This window comes from Diadema setosum, chromosome 13, assembly GCF_964275005.1.
Source record: "Diadema setosum chromosome 13, eeDiaSeto1, whole genome shotgun sequence".
Classification (NCBI taxonomy): domain Eukaryota; kingdom Metazoa; phylum Echinodermata; class Echinoidea; order Diadematoida; family Diadematidae; genus Diadema; species Diadema setosum.
In genome coordinates this window covers 17789313-17816652 of record NC_092697.1, presented here as the reverse complement: position 1 = coordinate 17816652, position 27340 = coordinate 17789313, and the positions used below count along the sequence as shown (strand labels likewise).

The 27340-nt window shown below is 39.4% G+C and overlaps 1 protein-coding gene across 2 annotated transcripts; it reads right to left on the bottom strand.

Annotated features, from left to right (window-relative positions):
- Nucleotides 1–891: 891 nt before the first annotated feature.
- Nucleotides 892–22958, bottom strand: LOC140237355 (probable proline--tRNA ligase, mitochondrial). Of its 2 annotated transcripts, none has more exons than XM_072317291.1 (12): nt 22825–22958; nt 17400–17561; nt 16642–16823; nt 15503–15572; nt 13791–13871; nt 12834–12906; nt 12347–12454; nt 10491–10616; nt 8266–8416; nt 7428–7561; nt 4817–5001; nt 892–3381 (listed from the first exon to the last, which is right to left on the bottom strand). In XM_072317291.1, exons 2-12 carry the CDS (start codon nt 17520–17522, stop codon nt 3271–3273), a joined length of 1344 nt encoding a protein of 447 aa, XP_072173392.1. In that variant the 5' UTR covers nt 17523–17561; nt 22825–22958; the 3' UTR covers nt 892–3270. The 2 variants fall into 2 exon arrangements, with proteins under 2 accessions (XP_072173392.1, XP_072173393.1); XM_072317292.1 differs by having other exon boundaries at nt 22842–22933.
- Nucleotides 22959–27340: the final 4382 nt, after the last annotated feature.

Here is a 27340-nt window from a genome sequence, read left to right as displayed (position 1 = left end):
TTATGAGTACAATGTATATCACTTAAGTTGACCCCCCTCCCCAATTTTGTTCTGCACTAGAATTGCCATATACGACTGTACTTTGAAACTTTACAAAGGCCATATGATTTTTTTTTTTTTTGATTATTGAGATTTATGGCAGACTTCACTGATGGCCTATCAGAAATCATGGATTTCATTTGAAGTCTGTGTGACCCCCCTCCCCGAGTTCTACATCTGGTAGCTTCATATCTATGTTTTCAGGATTGTCAATCTTGTGAGGGATTAATGCAATGTACTAAAAGTTTAAAAATAATAATAAAAAATTAGGGCCTCCACAAAATACAATATGACATGTGACCTCATGATGTCCACAACATACAATCTAAGGTCTGTCATTCACGGAGATCCATCAATTCAAAATACAAAGTGGTATTGACCGATTCTGTGACGCGCTATGTGTATTTTTGGCATGGGCGCAGCCATAGTGGGTGATTCAGCCGACCCCCCCCCCCCCCTTCCCACTCCCCACCCCTCTCCCTAGCGCGCAGAATGAAAACTGCTTTAGCCAATGGGCGTCTCGTACTGAGTACGCGAATGCTTGCTTAGTGCGCGAACCTTTGTTACAAGTGCGTGATAAACATGTTGGGGGGAGAGCAGGGGGGGCGGGGGGGGGGGGGGGGTCGGCTGATACACCCACTATGGCTGCGCCCTGTGCCGTAAAATGTCTGCTGCCCTCAACGAACCCGAATCGGTCAATTTGTATTGTGTGTCAAATGACACTGACTATTAAAATGCAGTAAAAATTTGATATACTGACATACACTGTTGTACCTACATTTGCCGATCAAAGTCTAACAGTCAATTTGTTTGACATCCGTGCAAGACAAGCAACAACACCTGGAGAGCTCGTTTTGTGTTCCCATGTCCACCATTTATTCATTTCATATCAATACATGTATCATGTGTTAAACATGCAAAGGATCGATTCTTTCCCTCGACCTGCCTTGGTGCAAAGTTTGTTTGTTTCTTTGCTTTTGAAGCAAAATGTTTCTTTTCATATCTTTAAATAATTTGAACCATTTATGGAAATGTGAGTTAGGGGAGAAGCCTGTTTTAACATGGTACATTCTGCATGTATGTATGAGTTATTATCAAAAAAAAAAAGTTCTTTCCTTACATAGCAATGCTGCCAGAATGGCTACGCAGAAAACATCAAGTCAGAGGTTTGCATTAGCTAGGAACTCTGACTAACCAATCCAGTTATACACTGTAGTATCAGGAGAATAATGTACACATGTAACTCTGTTCTTCCATGCTCGTCACAGAGCAGAATTACCAGTACATGTGTACACAATGATACTTCAAGAAGGTTCAAGCCCCTCAATAGCGTTTAAAACTCTTTGTGGAAAATTCATCAGGTTTCCTTCCCTGCCAGTTGATATCAACAAAGATCTTCAGATTCTATTCTCAAAGAGGTGCCAAATGCATCAATGTATTATGGCAGGCAATAAACAAATTGAAAAGACAGGAATAAATTTTACATCCCTGTGCATATTTGACCACGGGATTTCTCAATGATTTATGACAAGGAAGAGAAAAATACCACAAGGAGGCATTTTAGGATTTCATGATGAGCTTATTGCATGAGGTATTGGGGAACCAGCACACTGTCTTTTATTCATGAGCATAAAAGAACAAATGACAAGGTCTATAGACAATCCTGCAGATAGTTTTGTCAACTGTTGTCATGCCTCATACTTATGACAGAGACTCCAACTCTCCCATTTTCCACGGGAGATCTCCCGCCGAAATCCCATTTTTGCAAAATCTCCCGTTCTCCCGTTTGAGATTTAATTTCTCCCGCCCTGGCTCTTTGTCTCCCGTTGGATAGGATTTCTTACATATTTCTATCGTATGTTGAAAAAATAAGCCTTAGATAGCACCAGAGAGCATCTAGAACCCTGGGAATTTCGCGCTTCGCACACATCAACTTTGAGTCTCCCGTTTGCTAGGGGTTTCAGGCGGGAGAATCTCCAGATCAGAAGGTACTTTGGGTTGGAGTCTCTGTTATGATCATAAGGTATAAAATGTGGTGTAATTCACATGATGATGATTGTGGTCACAATATTCAGGACATTGTCTACAATTCAATGATCACGATTATCATTCCCAAATGATACCCACAATAGATAATGACTAGGGGGGGGGGGGGGGGGAGAGGTAGCCTTTGAGAAGACTTTCTCAACACATCAGCTCAATACATATTCTTTTTCTACAAAGTGACTCGGTGGATGCAAGTAATAATGAATGATAGGTTTCTATCACATACCAATACTTAACCCATTTTCATATCATTCCCCACATCACTTGAATAGCCATAATTTACTTATGCCTGTAGTATTGGCCAGAAATGGTGGGTTTATTACTGATCTCAAACATTCTGCTTGTGACTTTTTACTATACCTAGCCAATTTGTCGGTACATTACCCATAAATCTTTGATTGAATAGATATTCAGTCAAATCAACAAAGGTGTAACGATGCCATTTATCTAGAAGAGAAAGCCATTGTGATATACAAGGGACAGAATATCCCATGATCCCACAGTCAGTTAGCTCACAACATTATTAAAAAGATTGGAGAAGAAATCAGCTACAGTGCACTCCCGTTATAAGGAACACGGTTATAACGAAATTCCGGTTACAACGAAATAAAATTTAGGGCCGCAACATTATCAACTCTATGTATTTTTATTGTTTATTCATTCGGTTATAACGAAATTTCGTTATAACGAAAGAAAACTGCCGGTCCCGAGGACTTCGTTATAACGGGAGTCCACTGTAATGTGCCAACTGGTGAACAGAACACATTAAATTGTTGAGGACAGACTGATTTTGCTACAATACTCATTTCCAACAGACCCCTGCCCAAGTATACCGGTACTTGGGACTCGTACCCAATGGGTTAAAGGGCAGAAAACACCAGTAGACTCTGCGTAAATCAAACCTGCAGAAGTTGAACATCGCCTATGAATGTCAATCACTTTTCCAGGGTCTATTCCTTCCTTTCTTTTTTTCTTTTTTTTTTTTCATCCTGCATAGGTCCTCTTTTCTGTAAGTCAAACATTTTCCTTCAGTCCCAAGAGATTCGGCTTCAACAGAGTTAAGTGCATTCATACAGCTGTTTCTTCAGTCCTTTCATCAAGGACAAAGCCAGACTACCCTCTGCACAATACACTTTTTTTCCCCCATTGGATATGTAAAAACTTTGGCTCCAAGTTCTGTCACTGTCATAACAGGGGGATTGACTCCATCTCCTGGATGAGATCTGACTTTGACAAGAACTCTGTGCGGCCTGACTGAAGGTCAATCAGTTCATATCTGGGATCAGCTTCCAATGCCTGGGGAATGAAAAATAATAAACAAAAGAAACAACAAAAGCTGACATCAAATGTATGAAGGCAAAAGTAAGTTATTCAAAATCACATCTGAAAGTACAGAAAGTACATCGTGACAGAATGCATACTCATGAAGTATAAAATAATGTCAAGTTACTAATACAGGCGACTCCCATTAAAATGGAATCATTGGAACCAGCAGGTTTCTTTTGCTATGTAGAAACTTTGTAATAGCCAAACAGTAAAGTATTATAAAGATAAATAGATGATAATTTGGGGGCCTGAATTTTTACTTCGCTCTAACGAGAATTTCGTTATATTTGCCCTGGTTCCCGAGAGTCTGGCCTGCCTTTTAAAGACATACTTTTAGAACAACACAATGTTTCAAGAAAGTATTTTGGTACTCGTCAATGTCTTCATACCAAATCTCTACGCATAGTGTTCGTGTACACTAAATTTTATAACCTTGCATCTTGTCCTCAAATTGCTATCTTTAATGAATTTTGGAGATGTTCATGAGTTTTGCATGAGGTTGCTACAACTACTGCTTTTTCCTTGATATACTCCCAAAATACCCTTCTTGGTCGAGTGAAATTAATCCCTGGTGTGCAAGGGGCTGGTTAAGACCCTTGTGTGAGGAAGAAACCATTGTGTGCCAGGCTGGTTTATTTCCCCTTTGTGTGTTCTAGTTCTGTAGTCATATCCTACCAAGCTTCTTTATCAGCATTGTTTTAATCTGCTTCCCCCATCAACCCCCCCCCCCCCCCACACACACACACACACACAAATTACTACAATGTATCAGATAAGTTGCACTTATCCACTCAGATTTAACAATGTAGCAGTCCCAGTATCAAGGTCATTGTGATGCAAGAAGGATTAGGAGCATTCTATAATCCCTGTTTCTGGTCATACCAGTTGAAGTGGTGCCCAACTGCTCACAAAGCACAAGAAGAGTTAGGTAACCTAAGGAATCTGGCAACTCTTCCATCACTAAGCCACATTCATTTATTTCTTTTTTTTTTCACTCAAATGACCAATTCTTTGCACTTGCTGACAGGCTTAGAGATGCTGTTCTTGGTAAAGTCTTTCAGACTGTTTGGAAGTACAAAGGTGGGGCCAGATAAGCCAAAAAGCAAGGGAAAGGGTATTCTTGTGATGGAATATAGAATGTGTTTCAAATTCCTTGCATGCTTGAGACAGATTACTTGGAACAGGAGAGTGTGTTTTACAGTGATTTCTACTTCCCACATATCGACACAAAATGTATGGCAATGCAAACTCAGCCCTCAGCTGTTTGGACATAGAACATCGACACATGGGGAGCAATCCTAAGCACAATCCCATGCACAAGCTTTCAGGCTTGTGGTTTAAATACTGGTCTGTGCATTCAATGTATTGCGAAGAGCATCAACCCATTCTTTCTTGAAGTACAAACCTTTTTTCCAACAACCACGATAAAGGGGTATCCCAGCTGATGCGCGTCCTTCAGTCGTCTGCCTATAGTCATGTGACCCCTGTCATCCAATAGCAGTTCAGATGATAGGCGGGGTATGTGGGAACTAATGTTAGCACACAGCTCCTCAGCCAATGGAATAGCGGCATCCTCCTTACCCCCCTCCTGCAAATGGAAAAATATTAAAAAGGAGTATCAACCCCAACAGAATATTCATCTCCTCTCTAACCTACTGTATGTGCCCCCCTATGGGGCACCACCACCAATTGTACAAACGATGATTCCCTCCCCCATCAGTGATTCTTGTAAATGTAGTCAAAATCTAACCACATATTTTCAAGAAGACGTAATTGTGAGAAATTATGGAAATCAGTTAATTTGGACATTTTTACCCCACCCTAGGGGAATCTGGATGCACTGCCATCAAATGGACTGCTATGAGTCCCCTCTCCCATTTGTGACCGTGCATCATAAAACGAACAAAAAGTCGCACACACTGATTTTGTGTGAGGACTGAAAATATGTGAAATGGGTCAACCGAGCCGATCTTGACTTTTTCATACTATCTGAAAGAGCAAGTCTTCTTCTACACTATGCTAAAATTTGAGATCATAAAACGGGCAGGAAATTACGTTTTCCAGCAGTTTATCTCCAACATTTTTTGGCAGAATAGTGCGATTAAGTGTGTCTTTAGAGTCCCCTTTTCATTTCTTAAATACCTTGTACACTCTCTTCACTTTCAACTCCTATAACTTTGAAAGGATGATGCTACAGCTTTGAAAGTTGGCATTAATTAAGGACAGAATGTGTTAATAAGGCATACTCAGTTTCAGTTTAATTTGATAATCCCTCCATTGTTGTTACTCCAGTGGTTTACATCCTGTTTTTTTTTTTTTGTCCCATTCATCACACAGCCAGCACGGCTTGGTAAAGATTAAGCGCTTGAATAGACACTGTACTTCAGAGCCTCTTTTCTCAGTTCACACTTTTCCTGAGTGTGTGCCTTCTTTCCAACATTTAGATAGGTTAGAAGAGTCCATTTGGTTTGAGTTATATATCATTTTAAAGCTTAAAGTCTGCTCTTTCAGAATATGCTCTGAACTAAAATTTCATGTCTGGCGACTTTCTGTTTGTTTTGTGATGCAGGGTCACATTTATATACAATTCCTGCCTAGTTTCGTTAACCCTTTATAAGCCCACGTGCTGAATTTGCCAAGCTTTTTCATCAGCATTCAGCAATCCATTCAAACTTGACTTAGTTGTAGGTAGCAAGCCCAATATTTACGGCGTAGCAATGTACCTCAGTCCAAAAGGGAGGCCACAACATAACAGGGATTAAGGGAATAGGTAATCTCTATCCATTTTTAATAGTTTCCAGATATCTGTACAACTGGCAGCAAAGAAAGCACTCAACAATGTGTATTAACCAATCAACGTAAAGCACAGAAAGGGTTAAAGTCTAGCCAGCAGTCTTCCAAAGGATGAAAATGTGAAGAGTTTACACATGACAGACAATGCACGATGGATGCCGGAATAATCACATTACAGTGGACTCCCTTTATAGCAAAGTCCTCGGGACTGGCAGTTTTCTTTTGTTACATAGAAATTTTCTTATAACTGAACAAATGAACAATGAAAACATAGTGTGAAAAATGTTGCAGCCTGAATATTTACTTCATTGTAACTCCCGTTATAATAAACACAGTTATAACGGGAGTGCACTGTAGCTCACTTGAGTCATTCAGCTCAGATGAACTAAAAAGGTTGTTAGGAAGAAAGATTTGCGGTGACACACATGGTGTCACCGCAAATCTTTCTTCCTAATTAACTTCACCATGCAAACCTTTAAACAACACATAAAAAGGCTGTTATTATAAACAGAGGTATATGAAGTCATTCAATAGTTGGGAGAAAGTATGACATTGTGCCATACATAATGCCAGAATTCACAAAGGTGGGTTGAATTTAAGCCATGGTTTATGCAAATTTTTCCTGCATAAATACATTTGACAGATGGCGTACGCAAAAGTCATCCAGCAAAGGTATGCCTATTCCACACTTAAATTTTGAGTCCATGGTCTGAATTTAAACCATGGTGTAAATGTAAACCCCCCTTTGTGAATTCAGGCCATTGAGTTCAGAAAATATAGCAACCTTTCATTATCTCCTACAGTGGTAGAAAGACAACACAAACTTAGCTATCCTTTTGTACAGAATCTAAATAAGACATTTCTTGTGATCTACTACTTTTGCACAATTTTTTTTTAATTCTCAAGTAAGATACAAACTTTCTGTGATCAACTTTTTATCAAGCCATCAAAAACCTTATATCAATCTTGAAACCATTCTTTTTAAATCTTACCATCTTGTACTGGCTCTACAAGTAAAGTAGAGAAAAACACATAAGTGTTGTCTTTCCCTAACCTCAAAACTAGTAGACATGACTCACAGTTGTTACAATTATTATTATTCCAAGAATCAATACGGTTGAATACAATGTGATGTGGTTTATGACAGCACAGAACAGGGATGTACAGTGCCTAACACACCACAGCAATATGTGATTTATGAACATTGAGATGATGGTCCTACCTGGCAGAAACAACACAGACTTGGTAAGGGGCCATAACTTGTGGCCACCTGATTTCACTCTCTGAGGAGAGGACCTCAATTGCTGCTGCCAGGATGCGGGTCACTCCCAGCCCATAGCAACCCATCTCTGTTAACCTACAGAGAAGCAATGAGAACACAGCTATCAAAAGCAACATTTTTTTTTTTACCATCCATCCAACTCTCCAAATATGACTTACATTTGCATTTGTAAATGGATTCATCACCGGACAGGGAGTTCATTTTTGCAATGACAAGACACCTGATAAACATCACTGTACTGACAACTAATTTATATTTAAGTCCTTCTGTCTCCATAAAAGATCAATAATATTTTGTGCAGTATATCGTCAGGTTGGTGCTCTGTAATGTTACGTACATCACTTGATGTAATTGATGAAGCATAACTAGAGTGATGCCCATGCATGCACCCAGTCACAACCACTACATGAACATGCACAATACTAATAGCTAGTCTGCACAACTGTACATGCATGTCAGGGCCTGCATTAACAATCTTTGTAGGGTGTGGGGTACTGTGGGTTGATGGGGGGGGGGGGGTCAATGGTCTTTGGTGGCCCCTTCTAAAATATACACCTTAGCCATGATTACACCCTAATTACCAACTATTATGAAATATGGGAACTCTTCCCTCGACGCTGATCTTCTGTATCTGTGAAATTTAATTGAAATGGTCACACATTGCCTGAGCCTGATGGCTGACATACTGCGATATATAGCCTATCATAACAGTAAAGGCTTGGGGATATATAATGAGCTATTGAATGCCAGATTACCACTGATAATAACCCTCAACTTACTTTGCATAGCCATCTGAATCAACGAAGGTTGCCTTGAAAACCTTGGAGTACTTGGTGCCAAGCAGAAAGGCGTGGCCCACCTCTATTCCATGTTTTAGAGACAAGCAGCACTCCGAGGGCTGAAGGTCCTTTGGACAGGAGGGCTGTCCATCTGTTGGATTTGACAGAGGGCAAACAGAATACATGGACAAAATGAGAAAACAGAAACAACATTGCGTCATTTAATATTCAAGACATGCAATCTCAACTGAGTTACCAATGTATGTGCAGCACTATAGTGCACTCAACTCTCAACCAGTCTAAATTCTGGATCACCGTATGTCAGTATGGACAAATTCTCCCCGGTGGTTTAACAAATAGCAACTACCTGATCACCCAACATCATATTTGAATATTCGCTTGAAAATTTTACTTTTGTAGAAAACAAGATTAGGCCCAAAAGGAAAAAAAAAATACAACCAGTCATTGTAGAAAGCAAGGCTTGCTATGAAATGCACGTAGTCTAGTTGTAAACTTTTCTTCCTTCATGGTAGCATGATGAATATTCTAGAATCCGTTTTACTAGTAGCTTCGTGGGGGCAATGCAATTCTACTGTGGCTGCATGTTAACATAATAAGTAGCCTTGATGCACATTGTCATCACCCTGCATACATCTAGATGGACTGATGCTCTCAATGCCTGGCGGACAACTGCATGCATCTAGCACAGCACAATAGGCTAAAGACTTGCAGGGGTAGCTGCAGCAGATTTGCTAAAACAAAGTTGTTGTGATGGCCAAAATCTTTGGCACAGACTATTTGTATTGATTTGGTGAGCTTTACACCCACTAAATTGTGAGGAAGGGGCAACCAGAAAGAAAGGCAGAGTTGGCAGGATTAATCTAGGACCCCGTTTACAGTGCGAGGCTCGGCCGCGGCCGAGCCGCGGCCGAGTCCAGCCCCGCTTCAGTGTAAACGCGCAAAAGGCCAAATGCGAGGCCAAAATTGGCCTCGCATTTGGCCTCGCTCTGGAGGTGGTCTCGGCCGCGGCCGAGCCGCGGCCGAGCCCGGCCTTTTCTTGGTGTAAACGCAAACTGGGCCAAATGCGCGGCCAATTGCGCGGCCAGTTTTAGTCTGGCTTCCAAACCCTCTGCCTGTATCTTTCCCTGTACAGGATATTAACCCCCTCAACGTCGAAAATTAGTATAGTTTAAGGTGGTTTTGTCCTGCAAAGGATTTTTTCCTTCGGCAAAGGCCTTTGCCCGAACGGCGACTTCGTCGCCACGGAATTCAGTTGGCAAAGGGTCTGAAAACCAGACAATACCAAATTGCGTTAGTTTACAAGCAGAGCGCCACTACGACCAAATAATGAAAGGTTTGAATCGAAAGCGCGGCCGAGCCCAGCAGTGTAAACGGACAAAATTGCGAGGCTCGGCCGCGCAATTGAGACCGGTTTCGGCCGCGGCCGAGCCCGGCCTCGCACTGTAAACGGGGTCTAGTTTTGCAGTGTGCTTCTTAGACACAGACAGACAGACAGACATACAGACATGTATATACAGACAGATAAGACAGACCAACTCAAACACACACTTTTAAGAACTTTTTTTTTTCAGTCCAGAATCAGAAAGTCCAATGTCCAAGGTCCACATACCTGCTGATGAGGTTCTTTAGTACATGTAATACAGACAGGTATGCATCTAAGTACTTGCAGCACCTCTAATCCCTCCAGGATGAGAGCTGATTATGCTATAACATGCAATTCCCACAGATAGTGTACCTGCCTGAGTATTGACCGATTCTGTGACGCGCTTTGTGTATTTTTGGCATGGGCAGCGCCATTACGCGTGTCTCAGCCGACCCCCCCCCTTCCCACTCCCCACCCCTCTCCCTACATTAGCACGCGCGCAGAATGAAAAACTGATGCATGGTTGCTTTAGCCAATGGGCGTCTCGTACTGAGTGCGCGAATGCTTGCTTTGTGCGCGAACCTTTGTTACAAGTGCGCGATAAACATGTTGCCCGGGGGGTGGGGGAGAGCAGGGGGGGTCGGCTGAGACACCGCAATTTGAGCTCATGGCTGCGCCCAGTGCCATAAAATGTCTGCTGCCTTCAACGAACCCGAATCGGTCAATACTCGAGATTCGTCTTCAACAGGTTTAAATGTAAATCAATGTCTCTAACGCTGCCCTTGCCTGCAATGGTGTATAAAACCTGATGTGTGGAGCAACTCATGGGATGGCCTCTTACCAACTGTTTCCTGGTTGGCTGCATAGCCACACTTGGTGCAGTGATAGACGACATCCTCCCCCATCTCTGACAGCAGGTGGAACTCGTGTGAGGATGAGCCCCCTATCGCCCCTGTAGCACCAACAGCTGCATAGAACATTAGGCAGGAGGGCTAGTCAATCACCTTCAGACAGATTATGCACTTGATTTTGTGGCAGTCACTTATTTCGTTCACCTTACAGGAGACCTCCAGATGATTTTCAGATCTTTACATTTGAACAACTATAAATTAGTTTGTCATACTGAGGACAGAGTTTCAGAATTTATGATTGGGATGAAGAATAAGAATATTTTCAAAATTTATAACAAACTGCGATGAATAAGGATGACGACATGGCAGGGTGACCATAAGAATGCATGAGTTGGGGCTCAAGGAAGCAGAACAGACACTGAATACATCTGAAAAAGCTTGGAAAGTTAATGCTAAAAGAAGAAGGCATGCATAGATTATACACAGGTGAACTTGCAAGCAAGCGGTATTGTAACATAATTACACTGCTACATTTCTGAAATATGTGAGTCTCTTATGTCATCATCCTTGCTCGGTGTAATTTGTTTCAGACAAATATAATTATACATGGAGCTGTTGATTTATGTACTACATAATGTGAAATTATGAAAATCGTCTGGAATGCCCCTTTAACTCTTTAAGTGCCATGGTGGAAACCCCCTGTGTGCCACGTTATTCTGAGACACAAAGGTAGTCATGCTTTGAGAAAGAAATCTGTGCTTCCAATTTGTATAACTTCTTCAAATTTCTGTTAAATTGTACATAATAATGAGCAAAGTTTTAGAGGAATGCCAAACTTTGCTTCGATATACATTGTATGACAAATCTATTTTCAATATTTCTTTTAAATGACCAGTTGCTACATTACTGTAAAGGCATAAATTTTGCACATAAAACCATGACAGAAACTTAGAATGTAAACGCAAATCTAGTAAGGAACACCGCTTGATAGTTAACCACCACATAGACTGCAAGCCGTAAGTGAGAGGAACAAAGGCGCGAGAAACGCTTTCATTGTACCGGGGGATTAGCGATTTATCGATCGGTTTCGGCGGCTTTGTTTGTTGAGCAGAATTTGCGAAGTTGGCACGCCGTCGACTGAGTCGGACGTGCGAACGTGGCACATAAAGAGTTAAACCATCGACGATTTTGATTTTGCTCTAAAACACATTTCCTATTTGCCTGAGTATTTGGGACTCGCCTTCAAAGTGCCTTGTTCACAGATAGGCATGCATGCTTGCATGCTTTTTTTGTTTTCGTTTTTTTTTTTTGCCAATTAGCACAGATATCTGGAAAATAATTGTCAATGAACAGAAATACAACATCCTCCTAATCCCTATTATGGGACAAGCTGACCTCCTTGCTAGACCGAGGCATATTTCAACACCTGAGTGGACTTGTTGCTAAGACTTCACAACTACAATAGGCCAAATTGAGATGGATCACTGAATGCATCTGAAAAAGTTTGGAAAGACAGACTAACTGCATTGGCACATAAAGATGTGATTTTTCTGGGGTTTTTTAAGTCTTCAATCATACAACTGCAATATCATCATGCTGTTAACAGCCTACATTAACATATTTCAAAACCAAAAGCTCAATGAATCATTAACAAAAAATCAATCAAAACGGAGCATCCTCTTTACTCAGCTGGCTTCATTTTCATGGAGTATTGAATACAATGCTCATAAAGCTATAGGTGACTGTAGTGTGGGTAAAGAATGTTTGCCCAAATTTACTCAGTTAAAAATAACTGCAATGTACACGTAGGCGCCTGTTTTTATACGCAAGCATATGTCTTCTTTACCTTGTATGACTTGCAATCCAAGTTGTTTGAATATATTCCTGTAAGCCTGACACATGATGGAATATGTCTGACTTGCAGCTTCAAGACTTGCATCAAAGGTATACATATCTGGAATAAGTGGAAGTATTTTTAAAATATAATTAAACATGTGGAATATACGAAATATAAAGGAACAATAAATGCAATCAACATTAACATCTGAACTTGGGACAATGGCACAGTGGCAATCTCAGAACTACTGTAAATGATCCTTCCTAATTGGTAAAAACAGGATTCTATTTGATGATTCATTTTGTAATTCAACAGTGAACATGTGAGCATAAAGGCGGCAAGCAATTTGTTCACATTCTTGAAGGGCCACTGCAATGCTTGTCTGCAATGGCATTCTCCCCGGGCAATATAATAACAAAAGCCATGGTACTGCAGCTTACATCAAGTCTTGTGGAATACAATGATCAAGTAAGGTCACCAGCTGTTCTCATCTCACCTTTCATGAGAAACTCCCGGCCTCTCAGCAAACCAAACCTTGGCCTCCTCTCATCTCGAAATTTGTTAGTGATCTGACAGAAAGGAAAAGAAAAGAAAAAAAAAAAAGAGTTGTAGATATTTTTTAAAGACATTTTAATGGCCCTGGGGATCTGCACCATGCCTGCCAACACACTAGTATGTGGATACACCTACAGTGGACTGTACTATATGGAAGAAGAAGGAGATGTGAGTAGCTGCTGAACATTCTGATAAGAACACTTAGCTAGAAAAAATATACTTCACAAAATTTTGTTCAAAGGCCATTTACTCTGCTTTCTATACTCAGGCCTCATGTTCAACAGAAGAGCCACAGCTCACACACTCATACACATATTTATACACTTTACTTCTTGTATACAGCACAATAAAAAAAATCCCACAATAATAAATGAATAAAATAAACACAATAATAAAGCAAAACAAAACAAAGGTGTAATACCAGTCCTAAATGATAAGGCTGAGATTACCATAAATGGTCAGGACATGTTACGTAACGTATTAAAGCAGTTTGAGTCAGTCCAAAGAAGTGGGCTCTTTTGCCAGGGTCTTAGAAGTACACTTCAAACAGAGAATGAAAAACAAAAACACAGAGAAATAATGAGATCGTTATGAATTGCGAGCAAAATTAGAAACACTAATGGGAATCAGATAAAATCAAGGAGGATCACTGGAATGTATGCAGGTTATGCACACTCTCCCAATTCTTATCTCGCCCAGCGACTTTAAGCTACAAGGCTAACAGCAATAAAACAATTGTTTCCATTTTCATTTTCCATCATTTCTCTTTGTTGTTACTCTCTAAACATCTTTTTCAAATCAGTGTTCTCATTCCTAGTAGTATGACTGGATCTTATTAACATTTTTTTTTTGTGTGTGTGTGTGTTAAAAAAAGAAAAAAGTGCACATTTTGTAGTACCTGGTAAAGCTTGATGGGAAGGTGTCTGTGTGAAAGTAACTTCTCCGCCCCTATGATTTCTGTCACAGCCTCCTCGTGTGTCTGAAATGAAAGGTATCCACATGTAAGATGTCTTCACAAAGCCTAGCATAATAACAACACAGTATACATTGTAAGTTCATGGCATCATTCATTTCACTATCATCAACTTCTGCATTTACGGCCACAGCTACAATAGTATTAACACCACAGAGTTTGCAATCATTTTTTCCGACAATTGCTGAAGGGTACAAAGGATTGGTATACAGTATATCAACTGTTCAGTGAGCACTTACATATTCATAATGACAGCATTTACATTAGTATTTCTAATGTGGCTACTAAATAAGACTTGTGATCTATAATAAAGTGAATCCAATCTTCTGACTTGTTTGTTTGCATGTGTCCATTATGACTGAAGACAAACAGGGAGAATTGGGACAAATCTCTTCTCAGTGCTGGGTAGGTGAATCATTCAGTTATACAGTATTTGAACAACTCCACATTAAACCATCAATGGGCGTCCAAAATACAGTGCATTTCTGATGTGATACAGTGGACTCTCATTATAACAACTTGAAGAATACAATTAATAGCTACAGGAAAATATCTACTGCGTTATTCAAGAAATGGATATCCTTATTATCATTTTATTGAATTTAGTTGGGCAGTATTCAGGGCTGCGCTACGTTTTTGAAAGGGGGGGGGGGGGGCGCAAAATCGCCTGTCAGCCAAGAAGAAAGAACATCAAAAGACAAGAGAAACAACAACAAAAAATTCTTCATACTTTTAAGGTCTGATTCTCCGCCGAAAGTCGGCTGACAAGAAAAAACAAACAAACAAACAAAAACAAGAACAAGGACAAAGGATTGGTATACAGTATATCAACTGTTCAGTGAGCACTTACATATTCATAATGAAAGCATTTACATTAGTATTTCTAATGTGGCTACTAAATAAGACTTGTGATCTATAATAAAGTGAATCCAATCTTCTGACTTGTTTGTTTGCATGTGTCCATTATGACTGAAGACAAACAGGGAGAATAGGGACAAATCTCTTCTCAGTGCTGGGTAGGTGAATCATTCAGTAATACAGTATTTGAACAACTCCACATTAAACCATCAATGGGCGTCCAAAATACAGTGCATTTCTGATGTGATACAGTGGACTCTCGTTATAACCAAGTCCTCAGGACCGGCAGTTTTCTTTCGTTATATTAAAATTTCATTATCACTGAACAGATAAACAATAGAAATACATAGAGCAGATATTGTATGTTATAGCCTGAATTGTTAGTTTGTTGTAATCAGAATTTCGTTATAACCGTGTTCGTTTTAATGGGAGTGCACTGTATATACACTGTAGATGCCTTCTAAACAATGCCTCAGGCAAGTTCAGCTGTCTAGTTCAGTATTTGCCATTAAACTTCATTCCATGACAATCTGGCTAGAGTTCATAAGAAACATTTAATGTCCAATTGACCACATTATCAGCATCTTCTTCCTTTTTCAGTACGAGGGCTAGTAGAAAATTATAAAAACAGCACCTATGAAGACTACACCTACGCATGCAAGTAGGACCTATATATAGTATATAGAACCAGTATGATAATCTTTCTCTCTCTTCTCTTCTTCTTCAATCTTCCCCCTTTCTTAGAAGCTACAATATGTATTTGAGATCAAGAAACTTACAGGTCCCAGACAGTATTCCACTCCATGTCTGTCTCGAAGTGTAAGGAGTTCAGGGCCATACTCTGGGTATCTGTCTGGCACAAGGTTTGGTAAGAATAGAACAATAATGCGTATTTACTAAAAGCTACGTGTACAATAGTGACATACACATTGTAGTCACTATGTCTTCATAAAATGATTGTCTGTTCAAACCTGTCGACAATACACGTGCGTATATCCAAATCCAAGTGAAAAGACACAAAGTTTGACCAATATGATATTTTGCAATCACTGTGTGATTGTCTACTGCACTGTTACGTGTAGTTTAAGGTTAGCAGATGTCCCCCCCCCCCACCTTTTCTTAGGGGCACTCTACACATGTACATGCTATTTGTAACACCATACAATTCAGCTTATATTTGGTTAACACAACCATCTGCATATAATATGCACCTTTCTAGTGTAAAATCTATTCCAATATGCAGACCTAATCATTCTTTTTCTTCTTAAAATTTCACACCATGGAGCATATCCAGTGTATACCAAATGTGACCCTGCATCACAAAAACAACAAAGAAGTCGCCGGACATGGATTTCTAGCTCAGAACAGATTCTGAAATTTAAGCTTTGAAATGATATATAACTCAAATGAAATGGACTCTCCTATTTCATTTGAGGGGATCTAATTATTGAAAAGAAAGCACACACTATGGAAAAGCGTGGACTGAGAAAAGAGGCTCTGAAAATTGTACATGTACAGGGTCAACTCGAGCACTTAATCTTAAAGGGCCATGCAATGAATGGGGCAAAAAACAGGGATGTAAAACTTCATAGAACAACAATGAAGAGATTATCAGATAAAGCTGAAATTGATCATGCTATATCAACACATTCTGTCCATGAATAATACCAACTCTCAGTAGCATCATCTTTTCAAACATTATTAGAGTTGAAAATGAAGAGTGTGTAAAGAGCAATGAAAAGGGGACTCTATATATACCTAATCACATTATTCTACAAAAAGGTGGTACAATTTTACACAGCTGAGTTCTTCACTGTACACATATCGAAAGCACTGAACTTCTGAAATCTCTCTTAACAAAAACATTTAGCCCTATTATATAAAGCATTTAACCAAGATTCATCTATTCTTCACCAACCTTCCTGAAGTTTTCCACAAACTTGCTGGGGTCATCCCAGGCATGGCTATCTTCTGACCACCAGCTAAAAGCATTTCCTTGTCAATGACTTCAATCAACTTCTCCAGTGACCTCAGGGCCAGAGGTAAGAGGTGAAAGGTCCCATTTCCTGCTTGTCTGATCAGGCCATTCTCTAACATTAACTTCACACAGAGGAAAATATCAGACAGATGAGAGATAGCTCCATGTCCAATAGAAATATAGGGACAAACAGACAATTTTGCATTAAGAAGTGCACAATTTATCAAAAAAATAAACCAGATTTATCTCTTTGATACTTATAACTCGTATGAAGATGTACATACAATAGCCATCAACGTTGAGCTCACTACTACACTAGCTTGACTTTTGCTGCCTCCATTCGGGTGCCCTTTTTAATAGTGTAAAACAAGAGTTTGCGAGCCCATACATAGTGCACACTCAATACTTCATTTCCGCTTGATATTTTGCATCTGTTTGATGGCACATGTTTGTGGCAAAGGGAAACATACTGCTTGACTGCTTTCACACAGGAGGAATATTAACCTGTCCATTCATTGTCGACAGGCAACGAGAATCTCATTTGGGGGCATTGAAGGCTCTCAGTGGATTGTGGGAGGAAGAGGTAAATAGAGGAATGTAAGTTTAATCAAGATTTTTGTACATTTATGTCTAAGTAACGACACTGAACAAACTGACATAATGATGTACTGTAGTATAGTAGGAAATACTGAACTCACTCGATGACTCTTGCATTTCAAGTCAGTAATCTTGGCACCCTCTGGCAGAACAAAGGATGGCTGGTAGAGCCGAGTCACTCTTTGGCAAAATGACGTCATGCAACGCCTTGTGTGGAATACCATGATGTTTCCCACTGCAAACACCAAAGAGGTCGCCTGGACCTGATATACATAGAATCCTGAGTGTCATTGCAGCACAACTTGCAAAATACAGATGATATAATATATGTGTGTTTTTGTATTCCATTTTTTTCTAAACACTATAACAGTCTTTTTTTCATCATAATACATTTAAGTATGTATGTTACTTAACGTTTCATTTGTCTTTACATACAAAATATGACTTACTATGTAATATGTCAACAATTTTCAGAATTGTTTTGTGTAATTGAACCTGCCTTTGTTATTTTTGTTATTCTGAAAGAAAATATGAAATGCAGAAAATAAAATCTTTTCAAACAAAGTACTGAAGTTGTACCTGGTACATTTATAGCCTTTAAAAATCCTTGCACTGCAAATACAATAGAACAGTTCCAACATGCATCATAGTCTTAACACTGTGCAAGTTGGGAAATATTTCAGATATGGTCAATGGAGGTGTGTCATGTAGCAAAACTGGGTTATCCTCTTCAAAGACATTTGGATGCACCAAATTTAGTGCCTAGATTAAAAAATTTCTGTGGTTCAGACACATGCTGCATTTATTGGAATTTTCTGAATACTTCGTGTTGTAGAGAATGGCAAATCTTTATTGCCAATGTACAGAATGTGCAGAGATCTACAGAGTGGACAGTGTTAAGCAGATAACTGCACTGTGTACACCTGAGGTGTGGAATTCCAGACTTGAGACACAGGACCAGTAACAGTCTTGTCGTCATAAATTATACACTACACGACAGTGTAGACTGTATGAACACAATCAGCAATGACTAATGTACAATAGACCCATCTATATGTACAATGTATGTCTAACTATTACACATCCCTCTAGGCTCATGCATCAATCTTGAGCTCGGAGGATGAGTCCTGAGTATACTCGTGCAGATGTCTATGGGAAATGCATTTTCATAGCAAAATCAGCCCATCCAACGGGTTAAAACAAAAAAATAAAGAAGAAAAAATGAAATGCAACCCGCAAATAGCACCAGAAATATTTTTGTGCCCCTCACCCCTTTAAAGGGGTGATCACACATCGCTGGTTTAGATGACAGTTCATGGCGGTTCTCAAACCTCTGTGAAACGTGTCCCAACGATGGCGGAAAGCACTTAAACGCGATGTGACTACGTTCTCAACACGTTTTGAACACGGCGCTAACGCGGATTGGTGCGATAGGGTAAACACAGATCTCCCCGAAAGCTGGAGGAGTCCATACCAAGCCCTTGTAGTTGGATGCAATCACAACCCTCTCACTCGTCTTCAAAGGGTTACAACAAGGAGGTATTGCTTTGGTACAAAAAGAGAATTTCAAAAGAAACTGCGAAACGTTTAAACACCCTGTGTATTTACAGATGGACAAAAGTGATGCAATAGCAATTGTCTTCAAGTTTCAAAATGCTTTTTTTCTCTCTCTTTTAACTTTTGAAATATCTGTATTAACTGTTATTAAAAGACATACATGTCAAAGCAGAATCCAACATAGCTCACAAATGTCCTGTTCATTTACAGGTTTATATGTTATATCAAGTGATGTAGAAGTACTTGCTTGTTTCAACATCTTTTTTCCCTTTCTTAATTAAGTTTTCACATATCTCTAACAACAGTCAATAAAAAGACATACATATCAAAGAAGAAAACAGTATATCTACATAGTTTCCTGTTTATTTACAGGTTCACATAACATGATAACGGTGTTGGCAGGTTTTTTCTTCAAGTTTCAACATTGCTTTTCCCTCTACTCTCTTAATTAAGTTTCAACATGTCTGTATCAACATGTAGTCTTACAAAGAGGCATACATAATCGCGAAAGCAGAACCCAACATATCTACATAAGTCTTCTGTGTATAACTTACAGGTTTACTAGCTGGCCATCTTTTAAGCTATCAAGCTTTAACAAAATTATGCACACGCCTTTTAAAGTAACTGACGTAGGCTACTATTCAACAAACCTACCAACTTTGAATATTAAAATTTGTTTTACTCTGTGTGTTAAAATAAAACTAGAAATGTCGCTATGGCGACTGGTATGCCTCCGCAATAATGCATGATTCTCCTAATAGGTCTAGATAGTACATGTGGACAATGTGTGATTACATTTTCACAAAACTGGAAAAATATTAATATGACAAGTTTGTCACAAATGTGTTGAATGTTCACCTTCCTTGACCTAGGTTTAATTGGATGAATAGGAGAGCATGTATTTGGGATTTAAGGACTTTAACTTGACTTTGACCCATTCATACGTTTATGCATTGAGTAATTTTCATGGTATGAAGAAAAAGTGCAATTTCTGTATTGAATAGTAAATCGTTACCATTTTCATCTGGCTTTTGACCCTAAGATTCATAAGATAATCACTGTCAGGCAGAACATGCATAAATATGTAGTACATTTCAAGATAACTTGAGCCACTTCCGAGATATGGAGGAAAAACTTAGTTCAGCACTTTCACTTGATCTTTGACCTTTTAACCTTTGAGGCAAAAACAAAAGAAAAAAAAAAAACTTTCCAGAGAATCTCTATTAGGTTATACATGCATACACCAAGTGTTACAAAAAAAATAATAATCCTGCTGGCATTGCATAAACATGAGGGAAATAGTAAAATTTTGAAGTGTTGCCCTTGACCTTTGACCCCTGACCTTTGACCCCACGAACCCTAAATTCACTAGATAATCACTGCCAGTCAGTACATGTATATATACTATGTTCCATGAAGAAACCTTGAACAATTTCCAAGGTACAGAGAAAAAAGGTGAAGTTTTAATATTTCTACTTGACCTTTTGTCCTTTGACCTTTGACCTCATGACCCAAACTTTCACCAGAGAATCTTAATTGGGTAATACATGCATACACTAAGTTTCAAGAAAATATCTTCAGGCATTGCATAGATATGATGGAAATAGTGAAATTTTATGTATTTGACCTTGACCTTTTGACCTTTGACCTTGAGCATGTGCACCCAAAAGTTGATAGGCACAACTTCACCCCCTAATACACATACATGCCAAGTTTCATTAGGATACCTCAAAAGGTTTTGATAGTTACCCTGTCCACAAAATTCATTACGGACGGACGGACGGACGGAAGGACGGACGGACGGACAGACGGAAGGACGGACGGACGGACAACCCGAAAACATAATGCCTCTGGCACCACTTCGTGGCGGAGGCATAAAAAGTAATGAAACTTTAGCATTCAATACAATATTTACCCGATCTAGTATTATGGGTTCATCTTTGCATTTTTCCCCATTTTTTTCATTGCTCCGCCACGAAGTGTCGCCGGAGGCATTATTCTCTTTTAATTTCTACATTTGTTTCGGCATGAAAAGTTATGGCTGTGTTGACACGGTATCATCACGGATTTTGCGGTGGAAACACGGAGGAGCCGTTCTTTACATGGTGGGTGGCATTTTGAACACGGTCCATTTTAAACCGCCAAGATCGCCAGGAAAAATTAAACATGTTTAATTTTTCTGGCGGTTCTCCGCGGTTCTCGGGGTTTATGGCGGATGAGTGACGGATGACCAGGGTTTGTGTACGGTGTGAACACGGTCTTTGGCGGAGCACGGCGATTTGCCGAACCGCCATGAACCGCCATCTAAACCGGCGATGTGTGATTGCACCTTTAGGAATTCCTGATCCGCCCCAGATCTGATTTGCATCAACACTGACAACACTCAACAGTCAACAGAAGAATTAGAATGCAGTCATATTTTATACAATTTTCATCTGTGAGACTGTGTGCCTACGTTGTAAAGTAAGCCCGCCGCACACTACAGTGGACTCTCGTTATAACGAAATGCTCGGGACCGGCAGTTTTCTTTCGTTATAACGAAATTTCGTTATAACCGAACAAATACAATATATAACGAAAACAAGGAACCACGTATATATATCATATTATGTTTGCTGAATACTCATCACACACTGCAAAGCTATGTGAAATGTGATGGGATAACTGTACTACAATAATAAACGCAAGTATTTCCGAAAGCGCAATTCGCATTTCGTTGTAACAGAGCACATTTCTCTTGTTTTTCTTTGTCTGTGGCGCTCGGAAAAGACTTCGTTATAACGGAAATTTCGCTATAACCATGTTCGTTATAAGCGAATTTTGTACCATAGACTTTAATGGTGATAATTTTGGGACCAGAAGATTTACTTCGTTATAACGAAATTTCGTTATAACCGTGTTCGTTGTAACGGGAGTGCACTGTATATACAACTCATGACTATACAACCTAAAGACCATAATAAGACCCAGTCATACGACCTGCCAACGCACCCAACCTTACGAGTAGGCTTACGACTGTTCTGTCTTCAGTACATTTTACCAATGAGTACAAAGTGCACGCAGTGCGCAGTTACCGAATACTGTATCTTGATTGGCTGAAAGCCCACGACTGGTCGTAGAAATTTAACATGTCAAATCTCTATGACTGGTGCTAAGACCCAGTCATACAACTGGAAACTGGCAAGACTGTGACGTCACATTTCCAGTCTTAAAGTCGGATCGTATACAATAGATCTACATTACTGTAGACTCTAGTGGTGTGCGGCGGGCTTAACCCGGGCCAGGGCGATCCTTCTTTCTTGCTTCAATGTTTGATCACGTGTTGATGAAGTTGTACACACTCTTTTTTTACACCTCACGTGTAAAAAAAAAGAAAAAAAGAAAAAAAAAAACACTTTAAACACCCACTTCATTTTTTCTTCTTCTTTTTTCTTTTTGACATGATCCAGAGACTCCAACCCCAAGCACCTTCTGATCTGGAGATTCTCCCGCCTGAAACCCCAAGCAAACGGGAGACTCCAAGTTTATGTGTGCGAAGCGCGAAGTTCCTAGGGATATAGATGCTCTCTGGTGCTATCTAAGGCTTATTTTTGCAACATACGATAGCAATAAGTAAGAAATCCTTTCCAACGGGAGACATTGAGCCAGGGCGGGAGAAATTAAATCTCAAACGGGACTGCGGGAGAACGGGAGATTTGGCAAAAACGGGTTTTCGGCGGGAGATCTCCCGTCGAAAACGGGAGAGTTAGAGTCTCTGCATGATCGACATGTGTACGTTACATCGTATTTGCACCACTGACTGTTTTCGTTTATAATTCCGAACGCGAAAAGAAGTGGAGCACACCAAAATGTACACACAAAATTTACAGTTTGTGGGACTGAGCTTCGAGCCTAGCAAATATTTGTTGAAGAAATATTTGCACAATGGGACAATGTGAAAGTTGTTGCAGCGATAAATGAAATACTCACAATAAGCTAATGATTACCCTCTGATCTGACTATCAAAGTGGCTCTACCTAAGTCATGGGGCGTTGTGAACACCGATGTCATATAACTAGATCAACTCCAAACAAGACAACAAACAGGGATGGCTCATCACCCAGATCCTGTGCTAAATAATGATGTACTGTGATAGCGCTGTACTGTGCCTCGATCCTGTGCCTCGATCCTGTGCATGCATGAAGCATAAACAATACATCTAGCTCAGAGGCTTGATGTACCAGTAGTACGCCATCTGCGACCATGGATGTGCAGAATGCTGTCACAGCAACTTTACAAAATAATAATAATAATAATAATAAAAATAAATAAATAAATAAACAAACAAACAAACAAACACACGAAGAGATTGTTCGCAAAAATCCGGTAAGTCCATTTTTGCCAAATGTAGATATTTGCGATTAAAGGTCAAGAAACATAAAGAGAATAATAAGAACATTTTTGCTTCTTTTGACCATAACTTCAAAAATGTACCTTTATATGTAGTGACCAGTATATCATTTAAAAGGTATTATTTTGTACTTATGACAGATGAAACCGTACTTCAAAATCTTAAAAATGGACTTATCGGTTTTTGCGAACAAACTCTTCATTAACATACCCAACAACAACGACAACAACAACAACAACAACAAACAAACAAAAAACAAACAAAGCGGGAGTGCACAAGAGTACATGTGACTTTTTTCTTATGAATAATGTGCCATCGACTGGAACGCATTGGCATTGTCACGCGAGTGTGACGTGTGCATACGTACTTTTTAGAAGATTCACCTCCCAATTTTGATCGCTCCAGGGTAAATCTTTCCCCACATAATCATTGTGTATGCATCATTTCTATCGTACATCTCTGTACCCATGAAGAAAATAATAATTCAAACTTACGTTAAGTAGTGTAATTTTCACATTTTAACCTGAACTTTGACCTCGTGACCTGAATCTCCCAAGATGATCATTGCCAGGATGGTGTCACACAATCAGAAAATGTACAGCATATGATTCAAGAAGATATCTTGAGTAATTTCCAAGACTTTGAGAAAAAAGTGGAATTTTTTGCATTTTCTCTTGACTCTTGACCTTTGATCCATAAACCTAAACCTTTCTAGAGAGAATGCTTATCTGGTTCTTCATATTATCATATAAGCCTACACTGTACACTAAGCTTCATAAAAAAAAAAAAACCGTTTTATAGAAATATTGAAGAAAGTGATGAAATTTTAGTATTTGACCTTATGTTTAACCTACATGCATGAGCTTTGACCTTCAGGCTGGGCGCCAAAAAGTTGATACAATACCATGTAGGCACAGCTTCGTTCACTGATTCATACATAGTGTGCCAAGTTTCATGTGGACACCCCAAGCGCTTCCTCGTGGTTACAGCCGTCCACAAAATCAATTCTACGGACGAACAGAAGGACGGATGGACAACCAGACAACGAATGCCTCCAGCGACACTACGGAGGCACAAGAATGGTAATTACGTTCCGTTTAGAACTTGACTCACCTACACATAAGTACACCCACACACACCCACACACACCCACACACACGCACACACACACACACACACACACTGACAGACATACATTTCTTGCCTTGTTTCTTTTTGTTGAAATAATGTGCACTATATGGTCAGTCCGAGAATGCTTTTTCCTCTGTTTTTAATTTCCGAGATTTTTAATTCAGCCTTTAATAAATAGTATTCTGTCTTCTTCCGCTTGTTTACGGTAAACTCATGGTAACTGATATCACACAAAAACATACATGCACACACACGCACACACACACAAACTGTACATGATTATGTATTTTAACAAAATACATGAAGTCTACATAAATGCTGGTCCTCGGTGATTGGTCATAATGCAAATACGTGACAAAATGCAGCAATAATCGAAATCGTTGCATTGCCTGCAGTGACGTCGTGCCAGGTACAAAGTTCTGGAGTTTGATTGGTTGCCGACGGGTCTAGAGTGAAACGATACGTGTATTCATTTAGGAACTATACAATGCTATTACAAAATTGCCTTGCCTATGGTTCTAATAATACTTGACAATCCCTCAACCCTACATAATCATAAAGGGGCCCCTCGACGTTTTGCGTAATCATGGCAATAATAGGGAGCTTTAAATAGATTTTAGACGCGCGGACGTTCAAAGGAAAAAAAAAAAATGGTCTGAGCGTGCGCAGTAACTTGACGTGCGCTACTGCGCACGCTCAGACCATGTTTTTTTCCCTTTGAACGTCCGCGTGTCTAAAACCTAAAGCTCCCTAATATTTTGCAACGCGAGGCCTCTTCACGATGCTTCTTTGCTTTTCAATTCAAGTCTCCGCCACTTTTGAGACCACAATTGCAACGTCCGCGCGTTATACCGTTACGAAGCCTTGCCCATTTTTGTAACTGCAGGTCAATTTTGAGATTTTGTATAGATTTCCTATGGAAAACAGTGCTCTGTCGTGAAACTAATAAAAAACATGTGTATTTTTTGTACTACACTGTATTTATATTTTGATTGATTGGTTTTATGCTGATTATTGTAGAAGAGTGGTAAGTGACAATTTCTAATGACAAAGCAAAGAAAAACAAAATTCATAAGAAAATACATGTACATTAAAAAAAAATTCAAAGAACAATAAAATACATAAGGATTCACTTGATTTGGGGTGTTTTTATGATGCATTGTTGAATGTGATAAAATAGATATAGGCCTACAAAACAAAAAGTAGACTCTCAATGCTTTTGATTAGGCAAAATAAGATCTTGAGCTTAATTTGCATAATCAATTATTAGAATTAGAAATTGATGATTTCACACAAATTTATCAAAGATACAATGTTGTAGATTACGACGTGAGTGTCAGACGTGCCAAATACTGTCATGATTGCGCCTTTGATGGTCGAGATGGGGGGGGGGGGGGGGGGCCCGGCGGGGTGGAATAGGTCTCCCCCTCCCCCCCCCCCCCCCCCCTCTTAAGCATTGCTGAAAAAGCCTGATTAGGGTTCAGACTTACGTTTCCCCTTGTGACAATTCACTCAGCGCTGCGCACTTCGGGAAAATCATGATCTTTCGGGGGAAAATTAAAATCTATTTAACTATACAATCATGTAATGCCTGTGCTATTATAGATGAACTCTCGTAAATAGTACGTGAAACAAGCTAAAGGCTCAGTAAACTCAAAGCCACCCCCTCCAAGGCAGGGATGTAGATCAATATTCTACAACACACGTACACGTACACACACACACACTCACACACACACACACACACACACACACACAATTATGATCAATTTATGTTGCTCTGTGTATAAGAATAGAAATACTTGTTTATGGATGTTGATCGAAATATATAGAAAAACAGAACAGAAGGCAGATGAATTGGTCATTCATATGACTCTTTGTTCCTTTATATTTCAGCTTGGACAAACAACAACAACAATAGCAACGAAAGTTATTATGTGTATTACATAGTTGAAGACGCACCTTATAGCAGTCTTGAGAAAGTTGTGAAATAGCGAAAGGAAAAATGATTAATGAAATCGGTAGAAAACCAGATGTACGTCAAGATTCAGGACGTATAGCTTTGTATACCTAAAAAAAGAAATAAGTTATTTTGCTCATTTTCCATTATCCTCGAAATGATTACATACTAATACAAAAACCGGAAAAAATGTTATCAACTGTAAAATCACTGAATGAAAAGCAGAGGACATACGAAATATTCAACCCATTTCAAATACATGAATTACATACAGCGCTATTCAAATTTTTCTTGACTCGCCTCAGCAAGTATGTACTACATGTATCATGTTTGAAATTTTGTATCCAGTGGCGGATCCAGGTGGGGCCCACCGGGCGCGCACCCCACCCTTTATTCTTTGTTAAAACAAAAGAAACAAAAAGAAAACATGGAGGGACTCCCCTTTAATTTTGTACAGGTGCCCTCTCCCCTTTACGGAATTACTGGATCAGCCCTGGTATCTGTGCAGAAATCTATAATAGAATATACTGTCGATCTGAAAGAGTTGAACGTTGACTCCTTTCAGTCAGAATGAAAGAGAAAACTTTGCTACAAAATTTGTATGACAGCGCTATACCTTGTACATGCAGATCAGCCATACTATATACAAGCAGTAACACAAAAAGGTAACTCCCCCTCAAAAAAAAAAAAAAAAAAAAACACACCACAAAAACAAAACAAAAATCAAAAACCTAGGAAGTTTAAAAAAAAAGAAACAATCACATCAACGATACCATATTAATGAAAACTAGCCACAGAAATCATTGGAATATTGCTTCTAGATATGACACTCTTACTTGAAAAGGGATTCACAGAAGAGAAATAAGCTCAGAACAGAACTCAACAAACAGTAGAACTAAAGGACCTAAGTGTCGGATGACGTAGAACAGGTGCAAAAGCCTAATAATGGTTTTTCTTATAAATGTTTTCTCACAACGCTTTGTCACTGAATGAAACAATCTCCC

Bases quoted from the DNA above. Each gene is read 5' to 3' on its own strand.
- LOC140237355 (XM_072317291.1), bottom strand. From the start codon at position 17,522: ATGGTATTCCACACAAGGCGTTGCATGACGTCATTTTGCCAAAGAGTG. The intron at 5,002-7,427 runs GGTAGGACCATC...TTTTCCATTTGC, and splicing joins AGTCTGTGTTGTTTCTGCCA to AGGAGGGGGGTAAGGAGGAT. The intron at 3,382-4,816 runs GTTTGTACTTCA...TTCATTCCCCAG, and splicing joins TCGTGGTTGTTGGAAAAAAG to GCATTGGAAGCTGATCCCAG.